Source organism: Salmo trutta, chromosome 38 (assembly GCF_901001165.1).
Source record: "Salmo trutta chromosome 38, fSalTru1.1, whole genome shotgun sequence".
In the NCBI taxonomy this organism is placed as follows: Eukaryota; Metazoa; Chordata; class Actinopteri; order Salmoniformes; family Salmonidae; genus Salmo; species Salmo trutta.
Window position 1 is genome coordinate 11,389,290 of NC_042994.1, and position 20,525 is coordinate 11,409,814.

Consider the following 20,525-nt stretch of genomic DNA (forward strand, 5'->3'; position numbering starts at 1 on the left):
TGGGTTCAAAGTTTTAATTGGATCAGAAGAACTCCGTAACACCTCTGATAGGGGTGATATCATTGGCTTGTAAAAATTCCATAGCACTTCATAGAAAGACTAAAATAACAGCAAGTAGGTGAAATAATTAAGTCACCTTCAGACATACACAACATGTTATTTTCCCTTCTGAAAGTTTCCCTGAAGCTGTTTTTATTTATAACTGTATGTTACTTTAATTTATGATACCATTATAAACTGAGAGAGAGAGAGCAAGAGAGCGAGAGAGCGAGAGAGCGAGAGAGAGCGAGAGAGCGAGAGAGCGAGAGAGAGCGAGAGAGCGAGAGAGCGAGAGAGCGAGACAGACAGACAGACAGACAGACAGACAGACAGAGCATGAGAGAGAGCATGAGAGAGAGCATGAGAGAGAGCATGAGAGAGAGAGAGAATGAGAGAGAGAGAGAGAGGTGGGGATACTATTGTGGTAAAAGTCCCTCTATTAAAATGTTTGAAACCCACAAACTTGGGCCGTGGCAGGGCTATGTGCTGTTGTAGCTCACGCCAGAATAAATGTTAAGGCACAGTGTTCCTGAAAAAACATCCATAAAGGAAAAATACCCCCCCACACCCCTAATGTAGCTTCTGGACACCAAAGAAGGTATTTCACCACCAAAACACACACCAAAACCTGCTGCAAGAGTGCACATGCGCAAACGGATTCACGCACATACAGACAGGCACACACACACACACACGATCATGTACTGAACATACACAAGCGCAACCTATCTAAATACCATCATAACGTACATAGGAAAACTAAGTGAAAAGAAGAGGGGTTTAGAGGAATATTATGTCTCAATCGTCTCCACAGCTGCGAGTGCAGATGCTGTATAATTACAGAAAGCCCTCACCGCTGATGAGGAACATGAGTAGGTGGTGATCGCTTACAGACAGGGAAACCTCCTCTGAGGTACAAAACAAATTAACAAACCTTAATTGATATTTTACGACTTTCCCTACTCCCAAAACCTCCCCTCAAATCCACAACCCAGTCCTCGGCAAAACCTCCCATTTCATCATCAGAACAGTCTCAGCTGTCGTCTCCTCTACTGTCCACCGGTGGCGAGGTAGCTGAATTACAGCGCACTGTACCGCACAGGGCAGTAGCCAACCAGCACACTGACCGGACAGTCAGTGTCCTCCTCATGATCTTGTTGTGTTCAAGACACCTCTGTATAGATAACCATATGGTTATGTTGTGACTGACAGGTCAAAAGGGTAGATTGTACAAGGCTGATGTTCCTTCATATATGGCCTTGGCTGGCAGAGAGCCATAGAAACAGAAGCTGCCATAGGGAGGGAGCGGTAAGATGAAACCCCAGCATGCCCTGTGATGTCGAGATCTGTATCGGTCTGGACTCTGTCCTCCAGCCGGTATCAGCTCCCATCCACACGCCACTCAGTGCACGAACCCCCTAGGAAGACTATTCTAGATCATTCACCTCGTGTCTACTCTACTTCACCCTGACAACAGAACACAGACAGGTAGGTACAGTAACACAGTAGGTTTCCTTTGCTCTTCCACAACATTTCACTCTGTCTTTTAACACAAACACTTTGCTGTCGTGGATGCTAGCACAATATACACTGAGTGTATAAAACATTAGGAACACCTTCCTAATATTGAGTCGCACCACATTTTGCCCTCAGAACAGCGTCGATTCGTCGTGGCATGGACTCTACAAGGTATCGAAAGCATTCTACAGGGGATGCTGGCCCATGTTGACTCCAATGCTTCCCACAGTTGTGTCAAGTTGGCTGGATGTCCTTTGGGTGGTGGACCATTCTTGATACACACCCAGCAGCGTTGCAGTTCTTGACACAAACCAGTGCGCCTGGCAGCTACTACCATACCCCATTCAAAGGCACTTAAATCTTTTCTCTTGCACGTTCAACCTCAATGGCACACACACACAATCCATGTCTCAATTGTCTCAAGGCTTAAAAATCCTTCTTTATTTAACCTGTCTCCTCCCCTTCATCTACACTGATTGAAGTGGTTTTAACAAGTGACATCAATAAGGGATTATAGGTTTCACCTGGATTCACCTGGTCAGTCTATGTCATGGAGAGAGCAGATTTTCCTAATATTTTGTACACTCAGTGTATTATCAGGCCTCCATGAAAAAATATTTTACACAGTCTGGTTGGAAAACGGAACAGCAGCGACCGAGAATCAAATGGCAACAGTATTAACCCAAAACCATAACAGATGAGAAGAATAAGACGCTAGCCTAGATCAAAAGGACTTGGTTGTTCATCCGAGCGTAGGCGATCTGAGAGACACAACACAGAGAGCGAACCTCAACATTTAACAAAACGAGGCTAAAAAGAGCTCATTTGTGAGGCCAAACTGCTTTTGAAGCTCACCGTACTATTACAGGGAGGGAACAGTGAAGATGACTTTAATCAAACCCTCCACTCCATTGACAATAGATCAAATAGAGTGGACAGAAACAGGATTCCCTCTTTTGAAGCATTTCAAAAGCCTTATCTTGGAAACAAAGTCAGATAGGCGATACTCATCCGCCGCGGTTTCAAATAATCATATGATTAAAGCCTCTGAACTGCTCTTTCAGTCTTTGATTGTGATTGGTTGCGAATCTCTGCGAAGACTTGAGGGTTACACGATAGCCATATGATGGCGTTAACTCAGATGAGTAATCTTCACGGGTAATGTCAGACACTGGTGGCAAAGGACTGGAACAGAAGACGGGACTCACACGACTACAATGTTCCAGGATTACAGTACGGCAATATGAGATGGATTTCATTTCATGCAATATCTAATACATACATTACTTCATGGAAGCAAATCACACTTGCCTCCCAAAATGTACGATAGGACCAACTTAAAATCAAACGTAATAAGTAGGCTACAACTTGGCAATGACACTCCCCTGACCTTTATTGACAATTAGACAAATGCGATTTAAAATGCGCTTAGTAAGGTGTCTTTACAGATGAATAAACAATTCCACCATCCCCACCAATTCCACTGTGAAACATGTGTGCGGCGCATTTTCAACAGTCTAAAGAGGCATGCGTTCCCATCCCCGAGAGACTGTGAACAAGCCTGGCGTCTGGAGTACCCCCCCCCCCCCCCATCACATCCTCCACGTTTTCACTTATGGAACGACGCCCTTCAAAAGCTCACCAAAGACTTGAGACGCTAATGAAGCATTACCTAATTCAAACATGAAGTCTCCCTCTCTTTCCCTAGCTCCGTCTCCCCGTTCCTCTGCATCAGCTGTGATGAATGACTTCTAATGAGGCCCTGCTGTGTGGTTCAACTGGCTGCTTCTTCCAAAGCACCCCCCCCCCCCCCATCTCTCTCACACCCACTCCTCCTCTCCATGGATGAAATCATTGGAAAATGACCTGTCTCTAGGCTGCCTTGCCTCAATGCCATTGCACAGTGTTTCTAAGCCTATGCTTAACCCCCGAGTTCGATGTTACTGTGTAACATTTACCCAACCCTCTACAGGTAGGTTGTGCCTCCCACTCAGCCACCCTGTCACACTCATACGAACCTGTCCTATTCACTAATCACAACCGGAGTGAGAACACATGCAGTGTATATTCCATATGTGTGGCATGTTAAAAAGTAACAGCGGTGAATATTCTCTCTATTAAAAGGGAGAGTAGATGAAGGTCTCTGCTCTTTAGCCCTGCCGAAATGGGAACCACCTGCTGGACTGAGGTGGTGGGTAAGTCTAAGCCCTTCCACTCGTTATATGGGGTGGCCCACTTTACCTCCAGACGAGTGGCGAAGAAGAGGCGGTACTTTAAATACATTTACTCCACCGAGATCCCGGCGGGTTCCAAACCGTTGGATGTGGCTTCCAAACCGGAGTGGTTAGCGATTAAGTAAACAGAGTGGGAGATTTGTTCTCGCTGTCACTCACGTTAGCCAACGAGGCCCGGCTGAGCCAAGCGAGAGCCGAGCCAGGGCCAAAGTAACATTAAATTGCAGGGAATCCTTTGCCCTCCACCAAAAGGGAAAGTGCCAGCTGAAATTGCAACCTCACCACATGGCAAATGCACTTTCCTTTCCCCATGCGACAATCTGCGATGAAGCCCTCCTGGGGGATATTACAGAGCGATACTAAGACGTTAAGGCTAGTTTGGCGTTAAATCGAACACATACCACTGTGGTGAGGTAATGCTCCTTGAAAAGTAATAGCAGTGACACGGGTATGTGAACGAAGGTACGGTAATCATAGAGTTAACCCCTTAGCTTCTGAGGAGGGGCTCGTGAGGTTGGTGCTGTCAAGGCACCTTAAGAGAACTTCTGTGTCAAACACAGGGAGGTCGATCGATGCTGGAATTCAGTCGAACCCACACTATGGCAAACACACAAAACTGTGAAAATGTAAGCTTTAAGTGAAGGAGAAGTGATAAAAGATTATTTAATCTCAGTGTAAGAACAACATAATTTTTAACACATTTAGAGTTTGATTGAAGTCCCTCCTTGACCTTAATAGGCAACAGGACTCAACCATCTGATTGATGTTTGGAAAGGAACAAGACAAATGTACAAGACTGGAGTGTGTTGCGCAGTCTAACAAGCAGCCATTTTAAAACCTTAACGCCAGCTAAGACCATTTAATGTCATCTAAGACACTTTAAAAAGAGGCAGATTACTCAAAGACACGGTAATGAGAACGACTTGAACCAAAAGTTTATTTCCAAGCATTGTCTCATTCTAAAACAACCAACTAGTTAAGAGGGGGGATGAGCCTGCTGGTGAAATCATAGTTTACTTCCATTACATGGAGTTTTTACTGCTTATTAGTTTGTGGTTTTCCAAGGGATAAAATACACAATTGATAGTTTGCGAATGAGCGTGTCACTGCCAGGCAATCTGGATGTGGTTGTTGTGAGTGGAGGACCGAGGAGCCTCTCCCACTGACTCTCTGGGCCCAGGACAGGGCTCTGAGCTAGGGGACATCTGGAGGTGATCTGGGGCCCCGCTGGGCCCGGCTGTGAAACAGACGAGGTGCAGATGAGCTAGAGCCGGGCGACACCTTGGTCTCCGACGCCCTGCCCTGGGCTGCTGCTGTGGGGTGGTGAGTTGTCTCCATCAGAGAGAAAAAGTGTGTGTGTGTTGAGTGCGCCCGCCTGCGTTAGTGCGTCAGACCAACGTGTTGGACCAGAGAGCTTCTTCCTCAGTCTCCACTTTCACCCACGCCAAAGTGGGGACGGGTGGTCGGATGCCACTGGTTGATGAGTAACTGGATGAGTAACTCTTTATACTGGAGTATGAGACGGAGAGGCAGCCAGCTAATCTTCACATCCCCTGTAAATCATTCAAAGACGATCATCAAACACACTCACCCCTTTAAGACCAATAACATCCCCACAGTGAGGACAGTTGTCAGTTATCAGTCTTTTTAATTGCTGACAAAAGTGTCAGGAGGAAAGTTGGCACTAGTAATTGTTTATTTGAGGATGCTGTGGATGTGTTACTGCAAATGCTGTGCTTCACGTCGGGTTGAATCGTCTTGGGTTGAGTTTTTTATCCAGCTATTCCAAGCACAAATAGCCGTGGAAAGGCTTTGCCGCTCCCTTTAAAAGCAGACTCAGGGTCATTCGATCCATAGGGCTCTATAGCACTGGAAATCCCTTAGCCAATGAGAACAGATGATCGACAAAATGGGAATAGAAGGAAAGAAATACACGAACAAGAGCATTTTATCCCGCCTCTTCTTTCAAGGCTGTTCACTCTGGTGGTGAAGCGAGCTAAACAAGGCCGCATTCTAATCGAGCTAATTGTGTTAAAAGGGTAAATGATCATTAAAGTTCAATTAGGGTTAACCGCATTGCCATGCATTCCCATTCCTCAGTGTGTTTTGAAAACAGCTCGCTTCTAATCTGTCATCTCGTTCATATTCCGCTGCAAATTATTGTTAATTACACTTCTTTATACACATATGCCTCTATCGCGCATGTTTGTGAATGTGCCAGAACCTACGATATACATTTACACTGCCCTCGGTGTACTGACATTATTGGTGCAAAAGAGAGAGAGTAAAAAGACTGGGTTGGAAAATGAATTGACTTTCCTAAATAATTCTATTTACTTTCCGTACAGTTGTCCTAACATGACAAAGAATGTGTGAAGAGGTGTAAAATGTCCCTCTCCGGGTCGAGCTTCGCCCTCTCCGTCACATAGTTTGCACACCCATAGATCACTCCTCTTTTCCGGCGTCTGGGTATTTGCTGCTAGTTACCTTTTAATGTGGGTCTCATTTCTGCTGCTAGTGTGTGTGTGTGTGCGCGTGTGTGCGTGTGTTGCTAACCACTGTCACGAGCGGAGCACCACATTCGTTCCAGATGTACAGCAACTAATCAAAGCCAAGATCCACCGAGCAAGACTGTGGCCTGGACCGACGGCGGGAATACCTCCTACATGCTTTATGGCATCTATAAAAAACAAAACATTTAAATACAATAAATCGGAGAATTCTCTCTCTCTCCCTACTCTTTCTCGCTCTCAGACAAAAACAAAAGCTTTTATCGAGGTCTCTGAGTTGCGACAGTATTTAAGCGGTTAACAGTAGACTGCCGTTTGCACAGGGAAAACACGTTGTTTAGCCTCGACCACAATACAGATCTTACACGGAGATAGTCTGTGTATTTTTGGTCTGCTGTTTCAGAGCCCAAACTGTATATGAATCATGGGAAGTGCCTGAGATGAGAGGAACGGCAATTACTGTGTCACCCAAAACACAAACTATTCCAACGTGTATAACACATGGGAAAGCCCCGACCGATGCCAGGTATGACCCCTTTTCTCCAGTGTCGCTATATAATACTGTTGAATGTGTGACTAGAGAATCAGCCTATTGGCACTTCTCCAGTTCAGCCACATAAGGAAACATTAGACACTCGTTTAGGTATGTGGTGTTTCTTCACAAACCACCGTTGGCAGAGGAGTCCATGCATTGGGATAACATCTCTTTAAATCACTCGATGGTTGAGGTAGTACTACACTAGCCTGGTCCCAGAACTGTCTGTGCTGTCATGTGCGGTCACGCCAATGACCACAGGAGTTGTCAAGACGGCACAAACAGATCTGGGACCAAGCTAAGGTACTACTACACAACCTGAAAAAGTTCCAGAGTTCCAAAGCTTGGACTTCCATGAAAAGCATATGACTTAATCAATCCTGACTGTTGCGTTGAATTGTACTCTTTAATACATGAATGGCAGTTTGCCGCTTAGCTCTCTCCTCCAGCTGGACTGTCTTTGTGATCCCATCCTGACCACCTCATCTTTGTCACAAACCCCCTCTGGGAAAAAAAGATAGGAGAAATCGACCAAACGCCTCACCAGCCATTTGTGAGACTGTGCAAGACAAGCAAACGGAACCTCAAACAAGAAGCCATTGGGAAGTGAAAATAGTGAAACCATTTGCAAAATCAGGGACATGGCACAAGAAGACGAAGCTGTACGAAGAAGTGAAAAGAGTGAATTAATCTCACAGGGAAAACTTAAGTAGACGTTTGAATGATCAAGCTACCTTCTCCAGAAACCCTTTGAGTTCCCACATACTAATTTGCTAGCGGTCGCAAACAGAAGATCATTCATCACCATGCGGTCGCTTGCTCTTGCCTGAATCCCCTTCACCGCCTCATTGTTACTTTGTCCCCTTCCACTCTGCCGTAGTGACACTGTGCCCCAGACAGAGACGGATGCAACTACCATCGCATGGGACAAGGAGATGGCATATGATCGATCGTGTCCAGGTCAGGATTTGTGAAACAGGAGGCCCGTCTAGCATTTTCCCGCCTTGGCAATTTTTTGTCACTCGATCACAGAGCAGTGACATTATGAATGGGGTGGGCAGTGAATTCACATTCCTACAGCAGCGCTAGTCTGCACAGTAGACATTCCCAGATAATGTAGACATTGTTGATTTTAACCAGCTTCTCCCGCTGGATTGGTTGTTCCCAGTTCTTGCTCAATTACAACTTGATCACATTCGTCAGATGATCTCTATGAGAAAGAAGCAGGAGAGAAGTGTAACTGCTGTGAGATATTTAGAATACGTCATTTCAAATGTCCTTTTCCCCAAAGGCTGTTAAAATGACTGCATATGGAAAGACCTGTGCAGCCCACCACCTTCTCGCCCAGAGTTCTGTCCACAAACCTCTGGCAAGTTCCCAGGACTTTCAGAAAATATTTTCCATCTGAGTCAGAAGTTTAGAGAGTCACAGTCACCAAGTGGGCATGAACCCGGTTATAAAAGCTGAGGCAGACCCTAGGTACTGATCTAGGGTCAGCTTACCCTCCCCAAATCCTAACCTTAATCATAAGGAAAGAAAATGTTAAAACTGACCTTAGATCAGTGTCCCTACTCTGACCTATAAACACCCGACTCAGAGGAAGTGACTAAATATGTACATGCTCTGAGACTGTTACAGAAAGGAGAGCTTCCACAGAACACCTTCAGCGAAGAGAGAGATTTGTAGAAAATAACAGTAGTGTGACTCAAGTCAAATTAGGCTATTCTTCAATGAGAGAGGGTACAACACGGCAGCCAGCAGTAGCACTTGACACGCTCAGCGTTCCAAAGCACCATAACACTGAACCTGAACCTTAGAACTGTCCATGAACCACCAACATACTTGTTTTAAGGTGTTAGGATTGAAGGTATACACAGTGTATTTTCTTATATCTAGTACATGAAGAATCCTCACTCTTTCCAACTATGTGAGGCAGAGTCATGGGAAACTCCAGCCACCAAGTCAGTTGGTCATTTCCACTCTCTGTAACTGCTACTCAAAGCTCAGTGACACCAGACAAGAGTTGGGCGTGTCTTCATGCACGACGACGACACCCTTTTTCGTGACACAAACACCAACCCACCCCTCCTTCTTCATCCCCACGCCCTACTAAGGTGTTACCTTACCACCCTACCCTTGGCTCGCAGCTGGAGCAAAGAGGACGGGCGTCAAATCAATCGTCAACTTCGCCCCGGCAACCCGGCTCCGCCTCGACGGCGAGCGTCGCCATTAGCGTACGTTTATATGTTCGCGGGAGTGTGACCAAGAGCTCTGTTCTCCACAGCCGGGGTTGACCACCCCACTGGTGAGTTCACTGGTCCAGAATCTTCCCGGGTTCCACTATTTATTTGGACCTTATTAGAGTTCCCCGGCCGTGACTCGAATGATGCAGCAGTGAATCAATGACGTATTTATTAGTGGGAACTAACAGACTAATGCTGTGTCATAGAATCATATCTCCCTTTTTTTCCCCAGCATAAAGACTCCTTTACAAAGAGAGAGGGTGGTAGTTGTTGCTAACTATTGAGGCCTAGAGACAGCCTGGTCGCAGATCTGTGTGCCATCTTGCCAGGTCCTATATACGGTATGGTCATTGTCATGCCAAACATTTGCCAAACAACCATAAGAGTTGGCTATACCGCACAAACAGATCTGGGACCAGGCTAGCCCATAGGCCCATCCTCAACACTGACAATAGACTCCTATTATGATCACTTACTCATACAGAAATGGATACACGTCTAACAATCTTAGGAAGTGTCAGACAGAACAATCCTGGATGTTTAGGTCAGATGTATTATTAGCTGTTCAAAGCGTTCTTCCTTCTGGATCTTTCCGTCATCTTCCACCGGCAGATCTTAATCTAAATGAAGTTTTGTTTCTCTCTCTCTGTTCCGAATGAGCTCACTTCTGTACAAAAATATAGTCCTCTAACAGAAAGACATGGACACCGTGTTGCCTAGCGATGGTGAAATCCACTCAGAGTGTTATTAGCAAAACAGAAGAAAAAAAAGCCAGGCAGGAGTACACGCAGAGGTCACGGCTGGGATATTTGATGTGCAAGCGGCGAGCAGCACATTTGGCGGAGTCGTCGTGGGACCACAGTCTAGTTATTAAAGTGGAGAAGAGGTGGAGGAAAGAGAAAGGAAAGAAAATGGAACAAACAGCAGTGGCTGATTCCTCTGAAAGGTTTGTGTGTGGGGAATTTGAAGGGGCTCGGCTTAGCGGGAAAATGTGTTGATGAAATAGCATCAAACAGTGTGCGGAAAATAAATGAACTCATCCATCCATTTGATCAGCCCACGTCGACTGCGTTGGATTTTTAATGAGGCTTGTAATAGGGAAGAGAGACAAACCCTGGAATGAAAGGGTGTGTGTGTGTGTGTGTGTGTGTGTGTGTGTGTGTGTGTGTGTGTGTGTGTGTGTATGCACATACGCTTAACCACACACCCTCATTTCCCTGGTTATTCCAACCAAAGTGAGGGTGTATTGTGGAAAACTAGTCTCTAAAGCTGGAACCCCTTCCTCAGCCCCTCGAAAAGACCCACTTTTTCAAGACTGCCCGTCACTCATAATCACAGACCACTGTGACACGGGCTGATGTCATTGTTCCAGACCCGAATCAGAGAAATATCAACACCAGTAAAGTCAAACAATGTTGATTCTAGCAGCAAAAACCTTCATTTCGTTGATATAGAACATTTAGTGAGACGCACAGGGACATTTTCTGTCACACTGAATTTGGAAATAAAAATATGGTTGATTTCTGCCACATCATGTCGGAAATATGAATATTCCTGGTGATGATACACATTATAAATAATCTTCACACCCAAAAACTTAGATTGACTTTTTCTTTTTATAGGTATTGAAGAAAAAGAAAAAAATCTACTGTCAAAATGTGCATATGGGAAAAAGTATTTATTGTCTTCACAGTTCACACCTGCAAAGCTTGGGGATTAAAATCGTTACTACTTTGCTCAACTCTTCTTCACCATTCATTGTAGATACATTGTGTTTTTTAGACAGGGCTGGAAGAGAAACCGAGGGCCTCGGGTTCATTTCTTACACTCATAACAGGTCACCTTCACAGATGACCCTAGCTTCAAGCCCTTTCCCAAAAAGGAGCCGACTGCAACCTCCACTGCACTCAGGTCAGAGGCTAGCTCCGAGCACAGAGCTTAATCTATTTACAGGGAAACACTGCAACAGGACTGAGATCAGAAGAAAAACAGAACCCCTAAAAAGACGGAGAAAGGAAACACTCGAACTGCCAGAGTCTAGGCTTTTTAAAATGAAAAACATTTTCTCTGCCTTTCCAAAAGCATTATGCTATCCTGTTACTTTTTACGTTGTCGATTTTGTCATTTAATACAAGTAAGAAATGCAGCACCTACAAAGCTGTACGAAGCAATAATACGGGTCATTTAAGTACACCTCGGCAAGAAAAACATTCCAAACACTTATTCTCACGAAGTATGCAGAGAACATTAATCGAACCTCTGTGTCTCATATAAGGACATATAAAGCATTAACTGTTCTGTTAGGTAGATGAGGTTGTGTGCGTGTGTGTGTGTGCGCGCTGTGAGTGTGTTCCCTGAGTGTGTGCGTACCTGCAGGCCTGCATTCCATCATGCATTTGTGTATATAGCCCTATAGCTTAAAGACCTTTTTAAAAACACCAGCACATTCTTAATTGTACCATCAAATACAGTATGCCCATCAGAACCTGGGTGGTATGATGTCTTCAGGGTGGCATGGCTTGATTTGGTGTGGATCCAAGTCACCCACCAGTTTCTCTAGCCTGCAGCCACGGCTTCCTCTCCCCCAGCACCCGCAAGGCCTGTGGGGCCCTATGCGGACTGTTCAGCCCCTAAATCAAGCACGGGAACTCCCAGGACAACAACAATCAGTGTGCCTGGCTGTTTGAAGTCCTTCCCTGGCCTCCCCTGCTCACCACGCTGTGTGATATATCCTCCTTTTCCACCTGTCCCACACCTCTTCTGGGACCATGACATCTGAGCCATAACTCACACAGAGGGGAGAGAGAGAAGAAGGAGTGGAGAGTGGAGAGAGAGGAGGTAGAGAGAGGGGTAGGTGGAGAGAGGAGGGAGAGGATAGGGGAACAGAGAGAGGGAAGACGGGAGGAGGCAGAGGAGAAAGAGAGATGAGGTAGAGGTGGACGGGGCAGGGGAGGTAAAGAGGCAGAGAGAAAGAGGGAAAAGTAGAGAGAGAGAAAGAGGGGGAAATTAGAGCGCGAGAGAGAAAGATAGACAGGAAAGAGAGGGTAAAAGAGAGGTTAATGCCTCGATCACACCCATAGCGTTATTGCGCAAAATGGTACGCAGCATCATTGGGATGTGTATGCAACAAAAGTTCAACATTCACCTTCTGCTACCATTTCTGCCAAGCCGTCTACGCACACCGACTGACGCATACGTTCGATAAATCCGACGTATGCACCACACAGAACGCCCGGCAACTGCCTCTGCAACGCAATGCTGCAAGGCAAACGCAGCGCTCCGTTGGAAACAAATGTACTTCTGGTGTACCAAAATGCAACGACACTGTCAGTGGGATCGAGGCGTAAGGAGAGAAAATACAGAGAAGGGGGAAGAGAAGGGCAGAGGTAACGAGAGGAGGAAGAGAGAAAGCGAGGGAAGCCTGAAGGCTCCAGAGCCCCGAGGGCCTGTGTGTGAGACTGGGTGAGTTATAGTCAGTTGGTCTCGTGAACTCTGAGCTCCACTGTAAATTCAGATGGGAAGCCAGTGGAGACTGCAAGATGTTGGACTGATCCACTACCCCCCCATCCCTCTGTTTATCACCTCTATGTAATACCCCCGGGGACAGGCATACAGGTGGGCCGGTCCGTGTGACCAGGCTGGCCTCCTAACACTCTTATTTGCCGGGTTTGGTTTCAATTTCAACCAGGCGGACCTGGTTAGAGGTTCGAACATACACAGGGGACTGGGCAGCGTTTGGAGAAGCATTCGGTCGTGATCGAAAATATGGAAAAAGTGAAAAAGAGAGCCGTTATCAAAATCTTTGGACAAAGTGCACTTTAGGGGCATGTGGACTACCTCGCTAAAATATCAAAGGGGAAGTTTTCATTCGCCTGCTCCGCTCGCTTGCTGCGGGGGCATCGGGCCCGGACTCTCAGTTCCACTTACAGCCGTCGCGTCGGACGTTTTTCCCGCCCCGAGGTCTCTTGTTATTGGAAACACTGACGCCACGCACTTAAAAAAGAAAGGCGAAAAGAGGAAAAACGCATCAGTTCGGACTCTGAGGATTAAAGGGGAACCAATGATCCCTCTCTAGCTCAATAAGGTAAGAGGAGAGCAGGCTGAAACAATCAAGCCGTAGCTACCCTCTCTCTGACTCGGGGAGGATCGCAGGCCAAACGTCTACTGTTTGTTCCCAGCAGCAGAAGGGAAACTCGTTTGTTTCCATCTCAAAGGTCATTCGATTACGCATCCCTGTGGGATCTGTTTGAGTACAGCCTCAGAAAAGGACCATACAAAGTAATCCGACCTAACTTGGAACTGGCCGTCTAAAATAAACACACTATAAATAAATTGAAATATGCGTTGAATATTCATAGGTGTCCATCAAAACGGCTGAAGAATATAAACAAAGTGGTGTGATTTTGGGGCTATGGCTTCATCCTCTCCGTTAGGACTATTGATAGCTAAAACAAGATAACTAAGAAGCTATTTAACATTATTGGGATATAGCCTACATTTACAATGTCCCAGAGGAAGGGGTCTGGGCTCTATAGGGAGAGAACATCAATCATGTCATCACATTGTGCTCATGGCGGGAGAAAGAAAAGCACCATTTAGTCCAACGGCCCACTAATTGTCTGGCCCCCGGGGTTGTGGCGTTGTGGTGCGCCAGGGACATGCCAAGAACAGCAAGCAGGAACTAATGAACTCCGTGTAACGTTCCTCTATCAGACCACTAAGCCCATTCACTCTATACGCCCCACAGTCAATATACAGTGACACCAAGCATCTTCCTCTGCCTCCTATGGGCTTTGGGTGTCCTCCACACATCAAGAGGGTCCTAACCTATTCTGTTCTCAGAAAACATCGCTTTGAAAGTAGACAAAGGTGGCAAGTGATCGTTTTTTGGGGGGGCCTTTAAAAAAAATGTGCAGTCAAAAAAGATTTCCCTGTGTTTTATATATATATTTCCACACTAGGATGTTGGAATAATACTGTGAAAATTATGCTAATGCCCTTTTAGTGTAAGAGCTGTTTGAAAAGGCAGCCTGAAATGTCTGCCTGTTTGGACTGCCTGGTGACATCACCAGATGGTAAATTAGTTAATACACCAATAAGAAACAGAGTCCCAAACCACTCTGCCAATAACATCAAGTTTTTCGTTTTCCCCTCCCCACTCAGACCACTCCCAGACAGTCCTAGCAAAATTGTTGCTGAAGAAATTGTTCTTCGCTACAAAAGGTGTTTTTGTACATTTTAGATGGTTTTTATTGAAAACAATCCCAGTAAGGTTCTTAAATGTTACCCAGAAATGATTTGATATTGAGATAAAAACGGCTGCATTGGACATTTAAAACGAATAATCGTGCGACACTGGAGTCTCTTGTGGTTACAACGAAGAAATGTATAGTTGAGATGTTGAGTGTACAGTTGAGGAAACAATGAGATCTAATGGTCCTGCGAGGCGGATGATGACTACCTGGCATACAACAACCTTTTCTCAAGTGCCTCCATCTGTAGACGAACCGGAGAGATATGCTCAGACCTGCCTTCTGCCCGCCGTCTGCCTCCTATGACAGAGCTATTTACAGCAACACAGACATTACCTCAAAGCAGATCTGATTCCAGGACAGCACTTGTCTCTCTCCGCAAACGCATTAAAACAGTGCGTCAGGAGCTCACATTCCTCCTAACCAGACTATATAGCCTGGCACAGTCACAGATCCACCACCAGCAGAGCGCTTCTCCAAGGACGACTAGACGCTTTCTGAGAGCTCACCGTGAGGTCACTTTAACCGTAGACATACACCGCTTCTGTCCCAAATGGCACCCTATTCGGCGCACTATTTTTGACTAGGATCTGGTCAAAAGTAGTGCACTTTGTAGGTAACAGGGTGCCATTTGGGATGAACGCTTTATTTAATTCTGTGACTCTGACCAAGGTGGTTTGGAGCACCAGTAAAGGGTACTGAACCCTGTTCCATGACTGAAATAATAGCATGTCTGATTGATTTCACACAGTGGTTTGGAGTGGGGTGTGGCTGGTAGAACTGTGCATAAACTATATACACCCTCCCCTTGTTAGGGAGAGACACACACACAATATGATAAAGAGCTTGTGTCTTACTGTAGGGGTGAAAGGTAGGGTGGACTTATCTGATTGATGCAGAGTAGGTCGCAGAAGTAATAGTAGATGTACCACACACACACACCGCTTCTTACCATTCTGCTCGTCCAGCTCGTTGCCTATATCCTGACCCATCAGCTTCTGTCGGCTGATGACGGCAGCTAACGCGTCCAACCCAGCATCCTGAACTGTTCAAAGAGAGGGAGAGAGAGAAAGGGGTTAACTCAGCCCTGTTCAGCATGATAGAGAGACAGACAGAAATAGAGAACGCCTCCATAAGAGAGAGACCTATACATTATACCAGGGTTCCCCAACTGGTGGTCCGTGAGCCGAATTTGGCCCAAGGGTGATTTTATTTGGCCCTCCAACTTTTCTGAGCAAAGAAATACAAATCCTGCAAAGGTAAGCGTTGATACTATGATGACAGCCTGCTAAACTACATTTTTGTTTCCTCAAAAGTATATATCTAGAGTGCCTTCAGAAAGTATTCACACCCCTTGACTTTTTCCACATTTCGTTGTGTTACAGCCTGAATTTAAAATTGATTAAATGTAGATTTTTTGGGCCACTGGCCTACACACAATTTATTTATTTTTTTACATTTTATGTTAACAAATTAATTGAAAATGAAAACTGAAATGTCTTGAGTCAAGTATTCAACACCTTTGTTATGGCAAGCCTAAATAAGTTCAGGAGTAAAAATGTGCTTAACAAGTCACATAATAAGTTGCTTGGACTCACTTGGTGTGCAGTAATAGTCATTCAGAAATCATGTTAAACGCTATCTAATCTCTGAACCCCACACATACAATTATCTGTAAGGTCCCTCAGTCGAATTTCAAACACAATTTCAAACACAGATTCAACCACAAATACCAGGGATGTTTTCCAAAGCCTTGAAAAGAAGGGGACCTATTTTAAAAAAAATACATTCAAAAAAACAAAACAGACAATGAATATCCCTTTGAGCACGGTAAAGTTATTAATTACACTTTGGATGGTGTATCAATACACCCAGTCACTACAAAGATACAGGCGTCCTTCCTAACTCAGTTGCCAGAGAGGAAGGAAACTGTTCCAGGACTTCACCATGAGGCCAATGGTGATTTTAAAACAGTTCCAGAGTTTAATGGCTGTGATAGGAGAAAACAGAGGATGAATCAACTGAGGATGGATCAACAACATTGTAGTTACTTCATAATACTGTGAAAAGAAAGAAGCCTGTACAGAATACAAATATTCCAAAACATGCATCCTGTTTGCAACAAAGCACTAAAGTTAAATAAATTAATTCTTTGTATTCAGGACATAAAGTTATGTTTGGGGCAAATCAAACAACGCATCATACTCCTCATATTTTCAAGCATGGTGGTGCTGCATCATGTAATGGGTATACTTGTCATCAGCATGGACTACAGATTGTTTTGGATAAAAAATAAATGGAATAGAGCTAGGCACAGGCAAAATCCTAGAGGAAAACCTGGTTCAGCTGGGGAGAGAAATTCACGTTTCAGCAGGACAATAACCTAAAACACAAGGCCAAATATACACTGGAGTTGCTTACCAAGACGACATTGAATGTTCCTGAGTGGCCTAGTCACAGTTTTGACTTAAATCTACTTGAAAATCTTTGGCAGGACTTGAAAATGGCTATCTAGCAATGATCTACAACCGACTTGACAAAGTTTGAAGAATAATGTGCAATTATTGTACAATCCAGGTGTGCAAAGCTTATCCAGAAATAATCACAGCTGTAATTGCTGCCAAAGGTGATTGTAACATGTATTGATGAACACTTACGTAATCAAGATATATTCGTGTTTCATTTTTCATATTTCTTTTGCAAATGTTAGAATCTTTTTCCACTTTGACAGAGTATTTTGTGTAGATCATCGACAAAAAGAAAAGTGCACTTAAAACCATTTTAATCCCACCTTGTAGCACATCAAAACGTGGAAAAAGTCAAGGGGTGTGAATACTTTTTAAAGGCACGGTATATATTTGTATTTATTGTTGTAGTTGTTGTTGTACATAAGACTGTAAAAACACCACCAAATCAGCTGTAATGGATTTTCATTTAGGAAATCTGTTCCAAAGTATCCACACACATTATAGCGAGAGATATGTGATCGTAAACATAATATTTTCAAACCTTGCTTACATTTGTATAAGTGAAATACATCCGTCCGGGCTTCTTGCGGTCAATTTGCAGTCTACAAATTATTTGGAATTGCATTCCGTCCCCCTGACCATCCCCTTAAGAAGAAAAAAAATGCCCCATAGCTGAATCTAGTTGATGATTCCTGCATTATACAGTTCATCAATAAACAACCCACAATAAGGAAAACCCCATCCAACTCACATACAAAGAGCACATTACGCATCCACACAAAAATGTGTCAAATGTAGCAGCGGTGAGGTGGTAAAACTATAAAGACATGCAGAGAATTCCTCTTTAATGACCCATTGGTAGAGGGGGAGCAATTTCGTGCACTGATTTCACAGGGCAACCATTTGGTGAGAAGGAATGACTCTACTGGGGTTTAGCACTGGGGAGCAACACTAGGGGGCAGCGTGCTACAGGTGACTCACTCAGCACTTAAAACGCACACACACACACACGACAAAGACATGCATTTACGCACAAACAAACATGCACGCGCACACACACCTCAGCCTGACTTCTGTTATTCTATCTGTTCTAACTGTACAGGGTGAAAAAGGAGAGAGGGGCAGCTGAACAGTGACTTTGTGAAAGAGATGGATATATAACTTGTGGGAAACTATCATTCTCTATCACAATTTTACAGAGTAGTGTTACACTGTGTTTGTCCAGGTTTTAGTATGTGCTTCATGGGGTTCAGGGAATTGGTGAGGAGAGGAGAAGGCCCCTTGTCTCTGTATTTGACACTGACACCACCACAGGAATCTGGGCGACCACAGATTTGGTCGCTCACTATAGGCCCTAAACTTCCATCCGGAAATCCCAATGGGGGCTCAAAACCTTAATGCGGTTTCACTGTATCCCCACAATACTGCAAACTGACAATAGCCAGATCGCAGCCAGAACCGTAATAGAGACATAACAGAGGAGAGTCATGTTGATTCAGGTGAACTGAACTAGGATCAGCCTGGATGTTACAGTTACAGTCCATGTGGAAACGATTTAGGAACTGGGAGAGGCAGGGAAAACGAATCTGCTGAACGTGAGTTACTGTGTTCACCTCATCCTGTGGCAGTGTGGATTTAGTTATCAAGGTGCAGCCTCGAGGAGGACCGCCAGCTCTGTGTTTCCTACTAGAGGCACTGATCACAGGTCAGTTTTGCATCCCACTCCTCTAATGGGTAAAGTTAGGACTCTGAAGGTACAAGCTAATCCTAGATCTGATCAGGGGTCTATTCAGAATCGGTGATGTGAAACGTTCTGACCGTTGCAGATAGATATACAATGAATAGAGCTGACAACACCCCCTAGTCTACCTGACAGTTCTACACCATACACTTCTATCTGAACGTTGTGTAACCTTACCTTCGATGATGTGCTGCTGCTGCTGTTTGATCGCGGAGAAGCCCAGGCCCCTGGTCTCCTCTGGCTCGTTGACCAGCCAGGGGTTGGCCGCGGCCCCTCCTTCTCCACCCGCCCCCGTCCCCGCCATCAGGGTCGACCTGGGGAATGTCACATAACAATATGATCAGCACCTGTCAATCACCTGACCGGGACACACGTCCGAACAACTGACGCGCATCGTCAACCCTCGGCTTCGCAAATAAACATGGTACAATGGACACGCGTGCAACCTCTGTAGCAAGAAGTTACATCTGTAACACTCATGTTACTCATCTGATGTTGACGTTTGTAACATTTCCTTCCCTTCAGAAACCTTCAGATGAGACAAGGCTTATTTATTTTCTTGTTTGGTTTTTACGTTCTGAACAAGGAAGCAGATATGTTTTGTTGCTTTAAAAAAAAAACTAGGACCGGCTTGTTCGACATGTAAACACGGCATGCTAATCATACACAGCCACAGGCCCTCAAGTTTCCAGTCGGGTTTCACTCTGACTGACACACACACACACACACACACACACACACACACACACACAAGAGTGCTCTTGTTGTGTTGTGTAGCGCTTAACACTGTGGTGTGGTTTCGAGCTATTTTTCTGGTAATGGGAAAAAGCTGTCTGAGGCTGCCTCAGACCCCGAGGTTGTGTTGCGGTGAAGTGTCAAGGTCTCTGTTAGTACAGATAGATCAATCCCGTCCGTCAAGACAGTGTCACCTACTGGTCAGACCCAGGTCCAGCAATTCACCTCAGACAGAGCTGACTGGACAGACTGGAGGATTGGCAATGGCTGTCAGGGAACCTTGGGGGACAGCCATTGGCTGTCAGGGAACCTTGGGAGACAGCCATTGGCTGTCAGGGAAATTAGGATTGTAGCCATTGGCTGTCAGAAGTAGGCACTTAAAATCTCCTCCACTTCCCTTAACATAGCCCATTTACTACAATATCATACAGCTCATCAAATCCTTGTGGCACACTATGTTGAAAATAATGAAAAATATGTAATTGTAGATGTGATTCCAGGCTCATAACAAACCACAATGTCACCAGGTAAAGTAATGGTGTGATCAGAAACCTCAATTAGGTATACTTGTTGACGTTATGAAGTGCCTCTCCTTACGCTGGTATAGGATAGGACAGGTTGTCCAAAATTGGCGCTCAAAGTTGGTTGTGATGTGTGTCAAGCATGGCGCCATGACGCCACCTCCTTCATTCATCTTTCCGAGGGCGAGTGTGAAGTTTGAAGCACCCCAACTCCCTCTCTTTACTCCTTGGCCCAGCTTACTTAGCAGCGGTGGCCGGGCGAGACAAGGTCGGCAGCCAGCGCTAAGCTAATCTTTCTGACATGTTTGGTAACTATCCTACCGCGTGGCGGATCTCCACTTCCTCCCGCCGTGTGAAGATTAAAGCTTATCCAATTAACCGCCCACTGGGGCCCGCCAACTTAATCAGGCATCTCTGGGCAGCCCGTATCACACTCCACCGCCGCCGAGGACCCGACAGACAGACAGGCCTCTGAGGCTCTAACTCGGACAGGGCAGATTTAACTCATTTCGACTTGTTGCAGGAGTGATCAAATATAAAGTCTCTTTATGTAGTGTTGTGGTGTCTCTCTTGTTGTGATGTGTGTTTTATCCTATTTATTTATTTATTTTTTGATCCCAGCCCCCGTCGCCTTCAGGAGGCCTTTTGGTAGGCCGACATTGTAAATAATAATTTGTTCTTAACTGACTTGCCTAGTTAAATAAAAGGTTAAAAAAAGTAAAAAATAAG

At 45.1% G+C, this 20,525-nt stretch overlaps 1 protein-coding gene across 1 annotated transcript in view; it reads right to left on the minus strand.

The window, feature by feature from the left end:
• Nucleotides 1–20,525, minus strand: part of LOC115178183 (syntaxin-8) — a 42,627-nt gene that overhangs the window by 15,753 nt on the left and 6,349 nt on the right. The window contains exons 5-6 of the mRNA XM_029739247.1: nucleotides 18,718–18,854; nucleotides 15,284–15,376 (exon numbers count right to left, since the gene is read on the minus strand). Of these exons, the coding sequence (XP_029595107.1) occupies nucleotides 15,284–15,376; nucleotides 18,718–18,854 (230 nt within the window). The remainder of the gene's footprint in view (nucleotides 1–15,283; nucleotides 15,377–18,717; nucleotides 18,855–20,525) is intronic.